General features: G+C 38.9%; 1 protein-coding gene across 1 annotated transcript in view; it reads right to left on the reverse strand.

Annotated features, from left to right (window-relative positions):
* LOC134846697 (neurexin-1-like) overlaps window positions 1-11,914 on the reverse strand; it is a gene marked incomplete in the record, with an annotated part of 101,327 nt that extends 89,413 nt beyond the window's left edge. The window contains 6 exon segments of the mRNA XM_063864082.1: window positions 483-731; window positions 6,975-7,163; window positions 7,250-7,342; window positions 8,123-8,311; window positions 8,398-8,490; window positions 11,897-11,914. Of these exon segments, the coding sequence (XP_063720152.1) occupies window positions 483-731; window positions 6,975-7,163; window positions 7,250-7,342; window positions 8,123-8,311; window positions 8,398-8,490; window positions 11,897-11,914 (831 nt within the window).
* Between the last annotated feature and the right edge of the window lie 3,764 nt (window positions 11,915-15,678).

Genomic DNA, 15,678 nt, shown 5'->3' on the forward strand with positions numbered 1-15,678 from the left:
GGCAGTGTTGTGGGAGTGCTCCGGAATTCAAAATGGCCCAACAGGAAAGTACCCCCCCCCCCCCCCATGTCAATTGATAAAATTTTTTGAAAATAAGTTGGTAATAGTCTTTTATAATCGATTATAATCAATTACACTGGGAGTTCAAAATTAATATCATTATTATCCGTTTTTAATAATTTATAATCGATTATTTTTATTATTTTATAAAGACTGTCATTGAAAATCCAATATAATCGATTATTATCCATGAAACTTCAGTTCGGGTACTTGTGAAGTGTAGTTTTTTTTTGTTTAATTATTCTCTGTGAAAACAACCAATTTTCGCTAACTCTTGAAAGCATAATTGAAAGAAAAAAAATTGATGCATCATTAAATTTAATAGCACCTCTGCAATAGAGCTCTCAGTGTGAAAAATTTATTTGTCAAATTTTGGTCTTTTTGATGGTTGAGTTTTTTTATAAAGAGAAAAATGGGCTAACCCTTCGCATACAGCCATAGAATGTTCTAGAAACTCCATGAGGGTAGGTTTGTTCTGATTGATTTGCAGGAGTTCCCCCCACAAACACGCTGGCCATAGTCCGAGGTAGCAGCTTAGTTGAGTCGAGGGGGTTGAGTGATTGCTTGTCAGTCTGAGAGGCAGAAAGTGATGATTGTTTGTTGTTACCCGAAATAGCTCTGATTGGCAATACTTTGCTTCTTTGCAGGTAGTTGTTGATAATGACAGTTAGCTAAAATAATTTTACATCATTCAGTAAACAAAAATGATAACATAAAATAACTTTTTTTTTACCCAAAAATGTAACAGAATTGGAAAAAGAGCAATATTTTTTTGAGAACAGTGAAGATTCCAAAAAGAATTTCCAAAAAAGGAGAGCCCGTCTGGTAAAATAAATACTCCCAGTCAAATAATCAGACTTATGGTAATTTCGATTGTTTACTTTAACCGCTAGGCCGGAGCGTCACCGTGAATGAGATGGGATTAGCTGACAGGAAAAAATAAACAGAATCGTCCACTGTAATCAAATAGCATCAGTGGGGAACAGTTTATTAACTAAAAACCACACTACTCCATCTGAAATAGACTTCAAGTAGAGAAGGTAGCTTACGACAGGCTGCTTCAGATTTTGTTCAAACTTCCAGACATCAACGATCATATAACATATGTCGACGAAGGTAAAAAAGTGCGTGAAGCCAAACCTTGACAAAATTTTTAGGGTATGATCAGTTTTCCCTATAATCTGTTGATGGCAAGTGTAAGTTTACAAAATAATGCAAAATAAGAATATTTAATCAAAGGTTTTAAAAAGCAAATTGGCAATTAGCAGATTTCTTTTCCTTGGTTTAGTAAACAACAATCTGAAACCATAGTCGTCTTTATTTTCACGCAAAGTTATAAAAAAAGGATGTTTCAAACCGATTAATTATCAATGCTGCATTAACTAAGCGATCGTTAGTAAGTGATGAGAGAAACTCAAGCATTTGGAAAAAAAACAAATTGAGTTCAGTCATAGGTAGTTTTGCGACAAGGTTGCTTTTGAGACGAGCTCATAAATTACGTATTTGTGAAGAAATTTTGGGCCATTCCAGTATTCCAGCGTGGGTCGAAAATAAAAAAAGCTGTCTTGATTTTAAAAAAAACAGTATAAGTGTAAGCGAAAAAGTGTAAATTTAATTTGCGCTAAGTAAAATTCAATGATTCAATGAAATATTCGCCGTTAACAAGCTGATTGTTGACGTCACTGAATATAGTTAAGGCGACTAATTTTTGCATCATTTGATGTAAAATATTCAGCAATCAAAAGCTCAATGAAATTCCGAGCAAAAAATCGATATTTTTTTAGCTAGGCAAACCATATTTTTTTACTTAGCGCGAAACGGAAGCAAAAATTCGAACTAAATCCCCCCGTACAAAGTCCTCAAGAAAAAAAAAACTTGTGCTTTTTATACACTAATGACTCATTTACAGCTAATTACCATGCAAAACAACAAAATAAAATTGGTTTTAAGAAAAAAAGAGGGGCGGGTGAGGGGGTAAGTGGACCAGATCAGTCTTGAGCCAAAAAACTGAATAGAAAGTGTCCTTTAGCAGACTACTTAGATATATGTCTTAATTGTGACGCTGAGTCGGGCAAAAAACACTTATATGGCGGTGTTAAAGCAAAATTTTTTTCAACTTCATCCTGAGCATTATTCTTTAGCAACAAACACAATCAAAATTGCTCTTATCAGGCGAAGCGCTGAATATTCCGACTCTAAAGTCCAACGAATAAGTCTATCGCTTTTAATTAAATTTACAAAGTTGACAAAACTTCAAACGAACAGAGAAAAAATTGATTTAGATTTTTTTTGAAAGTATCCCTCAAACGGTATAAAAAAAACAAAGTGGTGTAACTGCTCCGACTTTCAAAGAAAGTAAGGAATGTGTATTCTTGTTGTGGTTTTTTATTCAGCCAATTTTCGACTTTTTCATTAAGTTTTAAAAAAAAATTTAACATCATGTGAAATATATTGTTGTACCAAGCTCAAATTAAAAAAATATCATTTATTATGATCTTTTTTCTAAAGTTACCGGGGTTTGAAAATTGTTAACTGGCAAAATTGGGATAATTAACGCTCGATATATTGCGTTCTTATAACACGCGTAAGTAGCGAATAAATGCATTTCGAACTAAATTGAGGACAGCAATGTAGTTTTATAAAAGCAATCCGAGACGGTAGACGCGCCTTATGTTTTCTACGTAGCAAGAAAAAACTGGAAAAAATGATTAAAAAAAAACATTTTTTTTTTCAATTTTTTTGTCAATTTTCAACCAATTTGGTTCTTTATAATTGTCTATAAAGTACAATTCGCCTTGATATACGAACAGTCTTGACTAGTTGTTTCAAAAAGCTGCGTCAATTTGAGTATTGAGAATTGAACTAAATTGCTGCTCTTGCGGTAATGGTAGAAACTATATCGAGCACTAAAATTCCTTAACAAGACTGGTGGTCCATTAGGTCAAAACCCTGATTGTTACGACTGCCACTAAATTGGTCGCAAATAGTTTTTAGAAAAAGAAAAAATTGGAAAAACTATGAATTTTAGATAATATCAAATACCAAAAACAAAAATATTAGTCGTAAAAAAATTAGTGCGACCGGTTAGCCAGCCTCAATTCACTTTGGAAGAATTTAATTGTGCAGGATAAATTGACACGCATAAATATTTTGCGTTACGCTTTCAGCATAATTAATAAAATCTTCAAAGCGCGCAGAAATTAGTCTAGAGCATGGCCAAATTGGCTATTTTAAAGCTCCCAAAACTTGGCAAAAAACGATCGGAGGTAAAATTATCTTTTTGATTTTTAGGTAGTCGATTTCTTCAGAGAGGCATAAAACTTGTTAAAGACTATTATTTCGATTGCCATGCATAAAAATTTCGCACTTTCTTCAAAAGTCGGAACAATTGGCCTTGGCAACATTCAAACATCCGTAACCCGACAATATGTGTTCAAGATTGAAACTAAAATGAAAGCATATCAAGACCAGCTAGTCTAGCGGTAACGTACTTGACCTGAAACCGAAAGGTCGCCGGTTCGAATCCCGGTCATTCCAAGTATTTTACTACTAAAAAATTGGAATACACTTGATTTGAACCGGATAAAAAATTTTCTTAAGTCAAACTTGTTTTTAAATGATGTTCTGGACATGAACTTAATTAGACTTTGGCCAGAATTGACTTCTAACTTCTGGCAAGCGTAAAAATCCCCACTAATTGTTCAAATTAGTGCCAATAAAGTCGTTTTCGATTTCGATTTTGTTTAAATCTTGATAATTTTGTTCCGAAACAGATATTATTCCGTTGTTTCCACTTAATGATTTTCGATAATTATTGAAGGAAAAAAATATATATATTGAACAATCGTGTTCTCAATCGAGATACATACAGCCAATCTACAGACCGACGATATACTCGACCGACTCACCACAGACCGAACACAGGTGGAAACATGGTCCGCCGACATTCGACGACAAACCAGACGAAACCCTTGACGACTCAGTTTTTTGTGAGTGAGAAGTACCTCAGTGAAAGGTGATTGTGCAATTTCACGAAGGTGTATGCAGACAGCTACCTGCAAGTGAGACAGGAATCTCCCCAACCGTTTTTGATGGCCGAAATTGACAAAAAAAACTATTGTAAGACGTAACTTTTGAGTTTAGTTTCTTCATAAACCTGAGCTATAATTGTTTTACGGTCCTTTAAAGTTTTTTATTGTGACCCATCAAATCCATTCAGTGTGCTAAAATGTTGACTTCATTATCTTTACCGTGCTTTTGCCAATAGTCTAACCCGAATACCCCACCCAGAAAATCCGAAATCCAAAAAAAAAATCGAAAATCGAAAAAATTTGACTAAAAGTTAAAATTTTGGTTTCATTTGCTAGTTTATAGTTAGTAGTCGATAAGTCGAACCCGAACCCACCGTTCCGACCCGATAGAAAAAAAAATTGTGAAAATTTTTGAGAACATTTTCGCAAAAAATTGAAAAATCCGAAATAGACCCCAAATCGTCTAATTTCGGTACTAAACTGACGTAGACGATAAGAAGAAAAAAAATTTTTTTTTCGAAAAAAAAAAAAAAATTGTCATTTTTTTTGCGAAAAAAAAACAGCCCAGCAAACGTTAGCACTGCAAAATTACACAGTGTACAGACCACTTAGCACTATATCAAGTCAATCCCTTTGAGTTTTTGCAACTCCGGTTGTTTCTGAGCAGGCCTGAGATTCTCAAAATCCGGTTGACTTGATTCCCCCCCGATCTTTTTTATCGTGCCGAATTCGGTCGTAAATGTATAAATTAGCCAGTAGCTCGCTCTCTCGTGCTCATAAAACGTTATGTATAGCCGAGCAAAACCATATATCGCAATACTGTTATGCCTTTGGTGTTTTAAGTCTCAACCACAAGTACCAATCAAAACGTGCCCAAACTTTTTTAGACGGCGAATTAGCCCATAGAAATGATATAATAATCTGTCACGATCTGATCAACAATTCAATCAGCAAGCACAATAGTAACAACGATACAGCACTCACGGAATTTGAACTGCGCAACATTCTGCTTTATTACAAAAGTAAAATTGCTGCAATTGTATACTGTCAACGAGTCGAAACTCCTAAAATCTACGATTTGCTTTGCTCAACGGGCATTTTAAATTTAAGCGTGACTGGCGACTTAATCTCTAAGCGTAAGCAGAAAGACACTCGCTTCCTCCGTCAGTACTTCCAAATTCACCAAGAAACTGACCTTGAACTAAAGTCTTTCTCGATAGTCCGAAGTAATACGGCAAACTTAAAAAAAATAAAGAACAAAAAAAGCGGTCCTCTCAAAAAAACGTCGTGCCGAACGCAATCGCCACCTAGCTGTCGAATCTGCAGCAAAGAGCCTTTGATATTCTTTGTAGTGTCCATGTATTTCAATTTGTAATTTAATTCTAAATTACTGTTTTCCTTTTTTTTTTTATTTCCGCTCGCTCTAAATCGTAAAGGCGAACTTCCCACCCCCTTTGTAAAGTAAAGTGTGACAATCTTTATTGCAACTCCGGTTTTTTCTGAGCAGGTGTGAAGAGTGACATCACACTTGACTTTTTAATCCCCTTTTTTCGATATTTCACAACCGCCCGCTTTTCCTTTATTTAAAGCTAAGTCATGACAGATAAGCAAGCTCAGAAGCTGTCTAGGTGTTTTGACGGACGTAGGAAATAAGAGGAGGAATTTTATAGGCTCTATTCAGATCTGAAAGACTCACTCTTAGCAAAGGTAAGGACAGTCAAAGTTGAAAGGTCTATCCAGCAGTGCCAAATAGCATTAGAAAACGCAATAAGGAAACACGACGACCTTCGCATTCTTGCTCAAAAAACGCTAGAACCTAGCAGTGCTCTCGCTGATCTTGACACTTGTTTGATCAGCATTACTTGCGCTCGAGATGAAATGCTGGAATTGTTAATTAAGCACTTGGTAATGGCGAAAACTTTGTTTCCAGAGACTGGAGATGCTGACCCGCAAGCATCGCGAGCTGCTTCAGCTGTCAGCCGGTCCACCCGATATAGTTCCCTGCACTCTAGAGCGTTTTCAATGACTTCGAGTCAGCGCAAACGCGAACTCGAAATAGCAAAATTGCGACGTCTTGAAATCGAGTGACAAAATGAAACAGGTATCCGCCTAAAAGAATAAGAAAACGAATTGACTCTTGAGACACTTGTTGAGGAGAACAAACGAAAGCTCAATGAGGCCAAAATAGTTGAAACAGAGTTAATGGATGATGATCGGACATTGATACTGACATCAATAAAACCGCTCTGCCTTCGAGTAAAACACAACAAGTTGTCGCTGAAACCCGAACAAAAGATTGGGTAGATGAAGCACTCAATACACATTCGTCGGAACTTGCATCAACTATAACCATTGCTCCCCGGCAAGAACCTCAACCTCCGGGCATCGCAAATTTGGTTTCTTCGTCTCTACCACCAAGCACGGTTGATCTAATAAACGTCCACTTTTTTCCATCCAGTAGCAACCCAAGCGTTTGCCTACCATTACAATCGGTGGTATCATCTACCGTTCATAATTTGAAGATTCCTTCTCAACCTCTCCCACCGCCGCCGCTACCACCCCCGCCCCCGTCCTCGCACCCGCTTCCTTTCAATCCACGTATGCCAGCAGCAATGGTCCCCACATTACATGCTTCTGTCCCAGTTAATACAACAGTCAATACGGCAACCCAGCCGGTGAACCTGATTCCTATTACTGCTCCACCAGCGAGTATTAATAACTCAACTCGTGTTTCAACAAATCAACCATCCTTCAACCATCCACATCCAGTTCGTTATATACCCAATATGAATAACTGGAGAACGGCACCTCCAACCACCGCGCCATTTACCGCATCAGATTCTACAGTACCCCAGGCATTAAATACCGTTCAAACTGTCACACCAATAGTGCAACCACCACTTTCACAATACCCGTGCAATGTTGGAGGGACAGTGTTTTACAATAACCAAGCGCAAGTGTCAACACAGCAGTTGTCTCAAGTCCCCAGCTATCCACATAGTGCCTTAGCTTATCCGACATCATTTGTTCCTCAGTCACACAATTTTGCTTCAACCTCAGTTCAACCACCACCTAATGCAGTAACCCTTGAAGATTTAAAGGAAATACTAACTTTCAACCGTAAGGATCCATTACCACCGTTGAACCTTAGAAAATACGGTGGCTGTCCACTTCAGTGGTTTGAATGGATTGGACAATTCCGAAGTGCTGTGGACTCTCAAAACTTGTGAGATGATGTTAAGCTGCACTACCTTAAATCATTAGTCAAAGATAAAGCTGAGACTGCTATAGCTGAGTTTGCCTATAGTGGTACGATGTACAAAGATGCTCTCATGAAACTTGAGAGAAAATTTGGCCAACCTCAAATAATAATACGTGCATATCTGGACAAACTTTATAATTCACCGCCCGTTAAGATGCATAGTTCCGACAGCATCATAAAGATTGGGTAGATGAAGCACTCAATACACATTCGTCGGAACTTGCATCAACTATAACCATTGCTCCCCGACAAGAACCTCAACCTCCGGGCATCGCAAATTTGGTTTCTTCGTCTCTACCACCAAGCACGGTTGATCTAATAAACGTCCACTTTTTTCCATCCAGTAGCAACCCAAGCGTTTGCCTACCATTACAATCGGTGGTATCATCTACCGTTCATAATTTGAAGATTCCTTCTCAACCTCTCCCACCGCCGCCGCCACCACCCCCGCCCCCGTCCTCGCACCCGCTTCCTTTCAATCCACGTATGCCAGCAGCAATGGTCCCCACATTACATGCTTCTGTCCCAATTAATACAACAGTCAATACGGCAACCCAGCCGGTGAACCTGATTCCTATTACTGCTCCACCAGCGAGTATTAATAACTCAACTCGTGTTTCAACAAATCAACCATCCTTCAACCATCCACATCCAGTTCGTTATATACCCAATATGAATAACTGGAGAACGGCACCTCCAACCACCGCGCCATTTACCGCATCAGATTCTACAGTACCCCAGGCATTAAATGCCGTTCAAACTGTCACACCAATAGTGCAACCACCACTTTCACAATACCCGTGCACTGTTGGAGGGACAGTATTTTACAATAACCAAGCGCAAGTGTCAACACAGCAGTTGTCTCAAGTCCCCAGCTATCCACATACTGCCTTAGCTTATCCGACATCATTTGTTCCTCAGCCACACAATTTTGCTTCAACCTCAGTTCAACCACCACCTAATGCAGTAACCCTTGAAGATTTAAAGGAAATACTAACTTTCAACCGTAAGGATCCATTACCACCGTTGAACCTTAGGAAATACGGTGGCTGTCCACTTCAGTGGTTTGAATGGATTGGACAATTCCGAAGTGCTGTGGACTCTCGAAACTTGTGAGATGATGTTAAGCTGCACTACCTTAAATCATTAGTCAAAGATAAAGCTGAGACTGCTATAGCTGAGTTTGCCTATAGTGGTACGATGTACAAAGATGCTCTCATGAAACTTGAGAGAAAATTTGGCCAACCTCAAATAATAATACGTGCATATCTGGACAAACTTTATAATTCACCGCCCGTTAAGATGCATAGTTTCGACAGCATCATAAGTTTTGCATCCATGATAGCAAGCATAATTGGAGTGTTCAAATCTTTACATTAGAACGCAGACCTTAAAAGTGCAACACTTCTCGATAAAGCAATAGAGAAGCTCCCACTTAATATGAAAGAGTCTTGGTCGTTCCACACCGTAAAACGGAGTTTGTATGCTCCGTCTTTTATTGATTTCAATCATTGGCTGGAGGATAAAGCTGAAGCGCATGAACGTATGTGTCCTTCATCAAATTACAATAGATATCAGGATAATTCGGTTCGGACAAAAACCAATGTTAAAATATTTGCCGCAAACTCGCAAGCTAAGTTTGACGCAAATATTCAATATAGTCCATGTTTAGTTTGTAAAGGCAAGCATTCATTTTTTAAATGTAGCCTTTTTAAAGAAAAAACTCCAACACAGCTTTGCTTTTCTTGTTTTCAAAGAAATCACATGTTTAGGAAATGTCCCAAGCCCTAAACTTGTCCTAAACCACAGTGCAAGAGCACTCATAATGAGTTACTGCACGGCGCAGAACGCGTTTTCCCTACAAATAACCAATCTGGTTATGCACCGCACACAACTGCAGCCAATACCGCAGTTCAAACTCCCTTTAGATCCACGACGCAAAACAAAACTTGTGGGACATCCCTTATGAATCTAAAAGGACTGATGCCACTTATAAACCTCACATTATCATCAAATGACTCTGAAACCACCGCACTTGTGTTATGTGACACAGCTTGCAGTCACTCTTGTATTTCACCTGAACTCGCTCGCAGACTCAATCTGACAGGTAGGAAAATTGATTTGACTGTCAATGGCGCCAATTGTTCCGAAGATATTACTTCAGAACAAGTTGATTTGAACGTTTCTTCTGAATTTGATCCAGATATTTTTTCACCGTTTGTGCATATGTAAAAAACAACATTTACATAGGTTCAGATATAATTAACGTTCGTAGGTTGCAAGAGAAATACACTCACTTGGAACCAATTGATTCAGTCGAATTTCGGTACGCTGATGTCGAAATGATTCTAGGTCAAGATGTTTATGAGTACATTTGTCCTCTGGAACACTGCCAGGATAAAAGCCAAAAATCAACTTTCGCCGTTCGCCTCCCAATTGGATGGGTCTTAAGTGGTCCACTCCCTGCCTCCACCGGCCTGATCTCAACATGCTTGCATTGTAACATCGAAGATGTAAGTTTGGTAGAGCAGGTCAAATCTTGGTACGAACTTGAACCATACGGTACGTATAAACAAGTAGATGCCCGATCGTCAGACGATGAAAGGGCGAATAAAACTTTAGAAGCATCAACTATACATGATGGCGATAGATACGCCGTTGGGATGCTTTCAAATCGTTCCGCTAGGGAATGGTATCTTCCTAATCACCCCGTGATTAATCCAAATAAACCCGGAAATGTCCGCCGCGTCCTAAATGGTGCAGCCAAATTTCATGGATCGTCACTTAATAAAGCTCTTTTGGTTGGCCCAGATATGCTTCAGAATCTGCTGGCCGTCCTAATGAGATTCCGTCAACATCAACAGGCAGTATGAGCTGATATTGAAGGCATGTTCCTTCAGGTTGGTGTTCTCCCAATCGACCAACTGTCACTTCGTTTTCTGTGGCGGGAGGATCCCACAACCGATGTGGTAACGTATCAATACACGCGACACATTTTCGGAGCTCGTGACTCGCCCACATGTGCTAATTTTGCTCTTCAAAAGACAGCTCGCGACAATCAAGTCTTGTTCCCCGACGCAGCGTCAGCCGTGATGCAAAAATTCTATATGGACGATTATCTTGATTCGTTTCCCGAACCTGAACAGGCCTTAAAATTAAGTAAGGACCTTGTAGAACTACTTAAGTTAGGAGGATTTAAGCTGACAAAATTCGTGAGCAATATCAAAGAGATTCAGAAAGAGTTATGTACGTCAAGCGACAATTTAAGTCAAGTTAAGGAGATTCTAAGTAGTGAAGGTCAAGAATCGCATGTTCTAGGTTTGAAATGAGATCACGTTCTTGATACATTGGTAGTTAGTCGAGGTGTAAACAGAGAACTGAATGATACTGTTACCCAACGTACAGTTCTAAGTTTTGTCTCTTCAGTTTTCGACCCTATTGGGTTAGTCGCTCCGTACACTGTCAAAGCCCGACCTTTCTTAAAGAGATTTGGAGAATCAGTGGTCAACAATGGGATAACCCACTTCCTTTGGACTTGAATGCCAAATTCATCGAATGGCGGTCTGGTCTACCCATCCTGGGCCAACTGATCATACCGAGATGCTACTTTCCATCCGCAGTTGACAAAATTGAACTCCATATGTTTGGTGACAGTTCACAGGAAGTCTTCTGTGCAGTTGAATTTCTCCGTGCGCGCATTATTGATACACATGAGACAAAACTCGCCTTCATTTTGGGTAAAGCCCGCGTAGCACCAATGAAGGCTATTTCTATCCCAAAATTAGAGCTGCAAGCTTCTTTGCTTGCTACACGCCTCAAAATAGATATCATGAAAGCACTTTCCATCCCTATAAATGATGTCTTTATGTGGACTGACAGCACCACTGTGCTACAAAGGCTCCATTCGACTGCAAAGTAGCCAGTATTTGTCGCTAATCGAGTAGGCGAAATACTGGAAGTTACCACTGTCGACGAATGGTATCACGTAGATACTGAAAACAACCCAGCTGATACTGGTACTCGAGGTATTGCCGCTGAAGCCTTGAAGGACAGCAGCTGGACTCAAGGTCCCAGCTTCCTCAGAACCAGTGATTGGCCCTTTCGACCAAATGTCGATGTGATTACAAAAATAAAATTAAAAGGTCCTATCGATGATGTCATCGATACTGCCACTAATTTTGTAATCAATCCGTCAGTCCCTGAACCCGTCATTAAGTGGAAACGTTACAGCTCGTTTCTCAAATTGTTGCGCGTAGTAGCATTCATCCTCCGATTAAATCCTAAATTTAATCATTTTCGTGGAACAATCGCTAATATCGTTAAACCGTCTGAGATAGATAATTCTCAACGAATGTTGTTTCATCTTTCTCAAAAAGAAGCGTTCCCCTCAGAGTTCAAATTATTGAGTTCTGAGAAATATGTTAAGAATGTAAGCCCTATTGCAACTCTCTCCCCATTCATTGACTCCGATGGACTTCTTAGATCCATAGGACGCATTAGTCGTCTCTCTGAACTCGAATTTAAAAATAAATATCCCACATACTTGATGGCCGTCATCCATTAGTCAAATTGTTTGTGGCTCATCAACACAACAAACATGAACATCAGTCAATTGACTACCTACGATCTGTCATCCAGATAGAATATGCAATCTTAAAATTAAGATCATTGTTCCGTAACATTGAACTTAATTGTAAAAACTGCCGAAAGCGAAAGTTGAAAACCATCACTCCTTTCATGCCTGATCTGCCAATTGAGCGTCTTGGATACCGCCAAGCGCCCTTCAACAATTGCGGAGTCGATTACTTCGGACCCTTTCACGTAACAATCCGTAGGAGTTCGGAGAAACGTTGGGCGTTTTTGTTCACTTGTTTGACCACTAGAGCCATCCATATTGAAGTCGTACCATCAATGAATTCAAGCTCCTGTGTCATGGAAGTAGAACCATTCATCGCTAGACGAGGAACTCCATCGAAAATTTGGTCCGATAATGTTACAAACTTTGTCGGTGCAGAGAAAGAGCTTCTTCTGTGTACTCGAGCATGGAATGATCTTGCGCCCGCTCTCCTTGTCCACAAAGGCATCGAATGGAAGTATAACCCACCATCTTCACCACATCATGGTGGCTCTTGGGAACGTCTTGTACGTAGTTGCAAGAGAGTTTTCTACTCCATCTTCACACCCCGTAAATTAACCGACGAGGTACTCCAGGCCACATTTTGTCTGGTGGAACAGTCCCTCAATGCGCTTCCACTTACAGCGGTAAGCAGTGACCCGAATGAGACTGAGGCTTTAACGCCAAATCACTTCTTGATAGGCCAGCGCTCAGTTAGTTTCCCGTCGATTGCGAAGGACGAAATTTTGATCATCGAAAGCGTTATCTTCGCGCACAAGGTTACGCTAACGCCATCTGGACTAGATGGCTACGCGAGTACGTTCCGACTCTCAACAAACGCCGTAAATGGCACACACCTACCGAACAAGAACTCAAAACCGGAGATCTTGTTTGGATCGTCGAGGATAGTAGCCCGCGTGGTTACTACCCTCTTGCTCGCGTCAAAACGCTTAACTATGGCAAAGACGCTACTGCCCGTTCCGCACTCCTTAAAACCGCAACAGGAGATTTAACCCGACCTCTTGTTAAACTCGGCCCAGTTCTCGCTCCGTTGGGGCCCGAGGATGTTCAAGATTGAAACTAAAATGAAAGCATATCAAGACCAGCTAGTCTAGCGGTAACGTACTTGACCTGAAACCGAAAGGTCGCCGGTTCGAATCCCGGTCATTCCAAGTATTTTACTACTAAAAAACTTGGAATACACTTGATTTGAACCGGATAAAAAATTTTCCTAAGTCAAATTTGTTTTTAAATGGTGTTCTCGACATGAACTTAATTAGACTTTGGCCAGAATTGACTTCTAACTTCTGGCAAGCGTGAAAATCCCCACTAATTGGCAAAAGTAGTGACAATAAAGTCGCTTTCGATTTCGATTTTGTTTAAAACTTGATAATTTTGTTCCGAAACAGATATGATTCCGTTGTTTCCTCTTAATGATTTTCGATAATTATTGAAGGAAAAATATATATATATTGAACAATCGTGTTCTCAATCGAGACACATACAACGACGATATACTCGACCGACCCACCTCAGACCGAACACAGGTGGAAACAATATGGTTGAGCTTTGGGCGTTAAAAAACCTTTCAATTGGTCAAAAAATTGAGAAAAAACTTTCCATTTTTTCATCGAAAGTCAAAATAATCAGCGCTCATTAGACCCCTCTTGCCGAATTGCAGTGCAGTGGAAAGAATCCCGCAAATGCCGCTCCTGGAATAAGCATTGTAATTAACTTAATGTTTTGTGTTCTGATAAAAACTCGACGTGGTAAAAAGTTGGTGCGATCTAAAAGACTTAGCCTCCAAAAGGGTACAGACAACGCTTCACAATAACCATGATTGTTATACGAAAAGATAATTTTGCTGAAAAAAAGAACACGGTTTGGTTAGATTAAAATAATTGTCTGCTCAGCCGCCAACTACAAAGAGTTGGGATAACTCAAAGCGATAGATGTTAAATTGTCGCTTAAAATTTATTCTTTAATCTCCTTTATATTTAAGGTGTCCTTTTTTCAATTATCTTTTACCAATTAATTGATTTAATCTTCCAGGTCGTCTTAGTGCCTAATTCTGATGCGTGGAATTTTTATTTAAAAAGTCGGGATGGATTTCTAGGTGAAATCAGTCCTATAGGGGACTTAATCCGCGGGGGGGGGGGGGGGGGGGTTGTTATCCATTGGGATATCTTCCTAGTTGAGTTCTTACTGGGTTATACATTCCGCGAGCGCTTAAATTGGGCGATAAAGTTTCATACTCATATAACTTGATTTTTATAAAATCTGTACACAATATAACCCAAATCAATGAAGCTCTGATCTATTTCAATCCGGTTGATTTTTGAGAAAAAAAAATATGAAAACAGTGCTACCTACCCGAAAAATGTTTAATGTGTTTTTTCAAAGGTGTAGTTTTTCGTTTAATGTTTACTATTCCTTTGACGCTGGTGAAGTAAGAAAACAAACATTGGGATACATCACCAACTACGCCCAAGGGTAGTGTTGCATTAAGGGGTGTGGCAAAAATGATGAAAAGCTGCAAATTCTGAATAGTTTGAAGAAAAGAAACAAAGCAAACAATATCTGAATTAATTACGGGACTGAAAATAAGAAAGAAATGAGGGTTACAAGTAGTACTGAAAGGTGACATATTTTCCGTTCAGAAATTGAGAGATTGGGTTGCCAATAACTTCAAAAAGTCAGTCTTGCTCCTCAGTCATCAATATTTTTAAGTGCACACATGTGCACTTTCTTTTAAATTCTATCTGGAGCTGATAGGTTATTTCAGTAAGCTGTCTGAGAGTCTTTACCATAACAATGAGTATGTCGATATTTCTTATAATTATAAAAAATATACTCTTTGAAATGTTTTACTCATGTGAAATAGGAATTTTCCAAAAATGAAGCTTGCTAGCAAAGGCTTGCTTATATCCATCTGTGTGGCAAAAAAAAATTCGTCAAATAGTTAATCAGGATCAGAATTTTTTGCGAAGTCGATTTTTTTTCAAAATCAAAGCTCGAATTGACAGTTTAAAACTTTGTGACGGCTGCTTTTATGGTCAATTTATTTTAAAGTTCCATAAGCACAAATATTAACAAGGATAGCCAGCTGGTTTCTGTGCAAATAGTGCAGAATATTCCGACCATAGTCTTAAGAAAATCAAATTTTTTTTTACAAATAACTGTCGTTTTATCTGCGTGGTGTGATAAAAGGGTCTGAACAAAAATCTAGAATTGGGGCATATTCGAAAATCATAGTTAACTAAGCAGTTTAGCAAAAAATGACGAGAAAAACAAAAAAATATTTGCCTGAAGTTGCGCGGACAACAAAAAACAGAAAAAAAAAACTAAAAAAAAACACTTGAAGACAAACTTTCTCCCCATTGTCAAAGGTCGCAACATTAACTTTCAGCTTTCATCGAAATTGGATCCTGCATTTTACCTGATGTTGAATTTTTTCCCTTAAAAGTCTGTGTATATAAGTTTGCTTGTATTCCGGCTTTTGTGGGCAGAAAATGTCATCTCCTGGTACTTTTTTTCAAACACAAAATTATCGACAAATTAATCAGTTATTGTTAAGAAATTTTTTTGGATAGCATATGAAAGTATCGAAGGTTGAAGTAAGAAAAAATTCACTTCTAAATATTTTTCTTGAAACTCTGATGCCGTTTTTGCTAATTATGGTTGAATAAATCATATTTGTTTTAAAACGC

This window comes from Symsagittifera roscoffensis, chromosome 5, assembly GCF_963678635.1.
Source record: "Symsagittifera roscoffensis chromosome 5, txSymRosc1.1, whole genome shotgun sequence".
Lineage (NCBI taxonomy): Eukaryota > Metazoa > Xenacoelomorpha > Acoela > Convolutidae > Symsagittifera > Symsagittifera roscoffensis.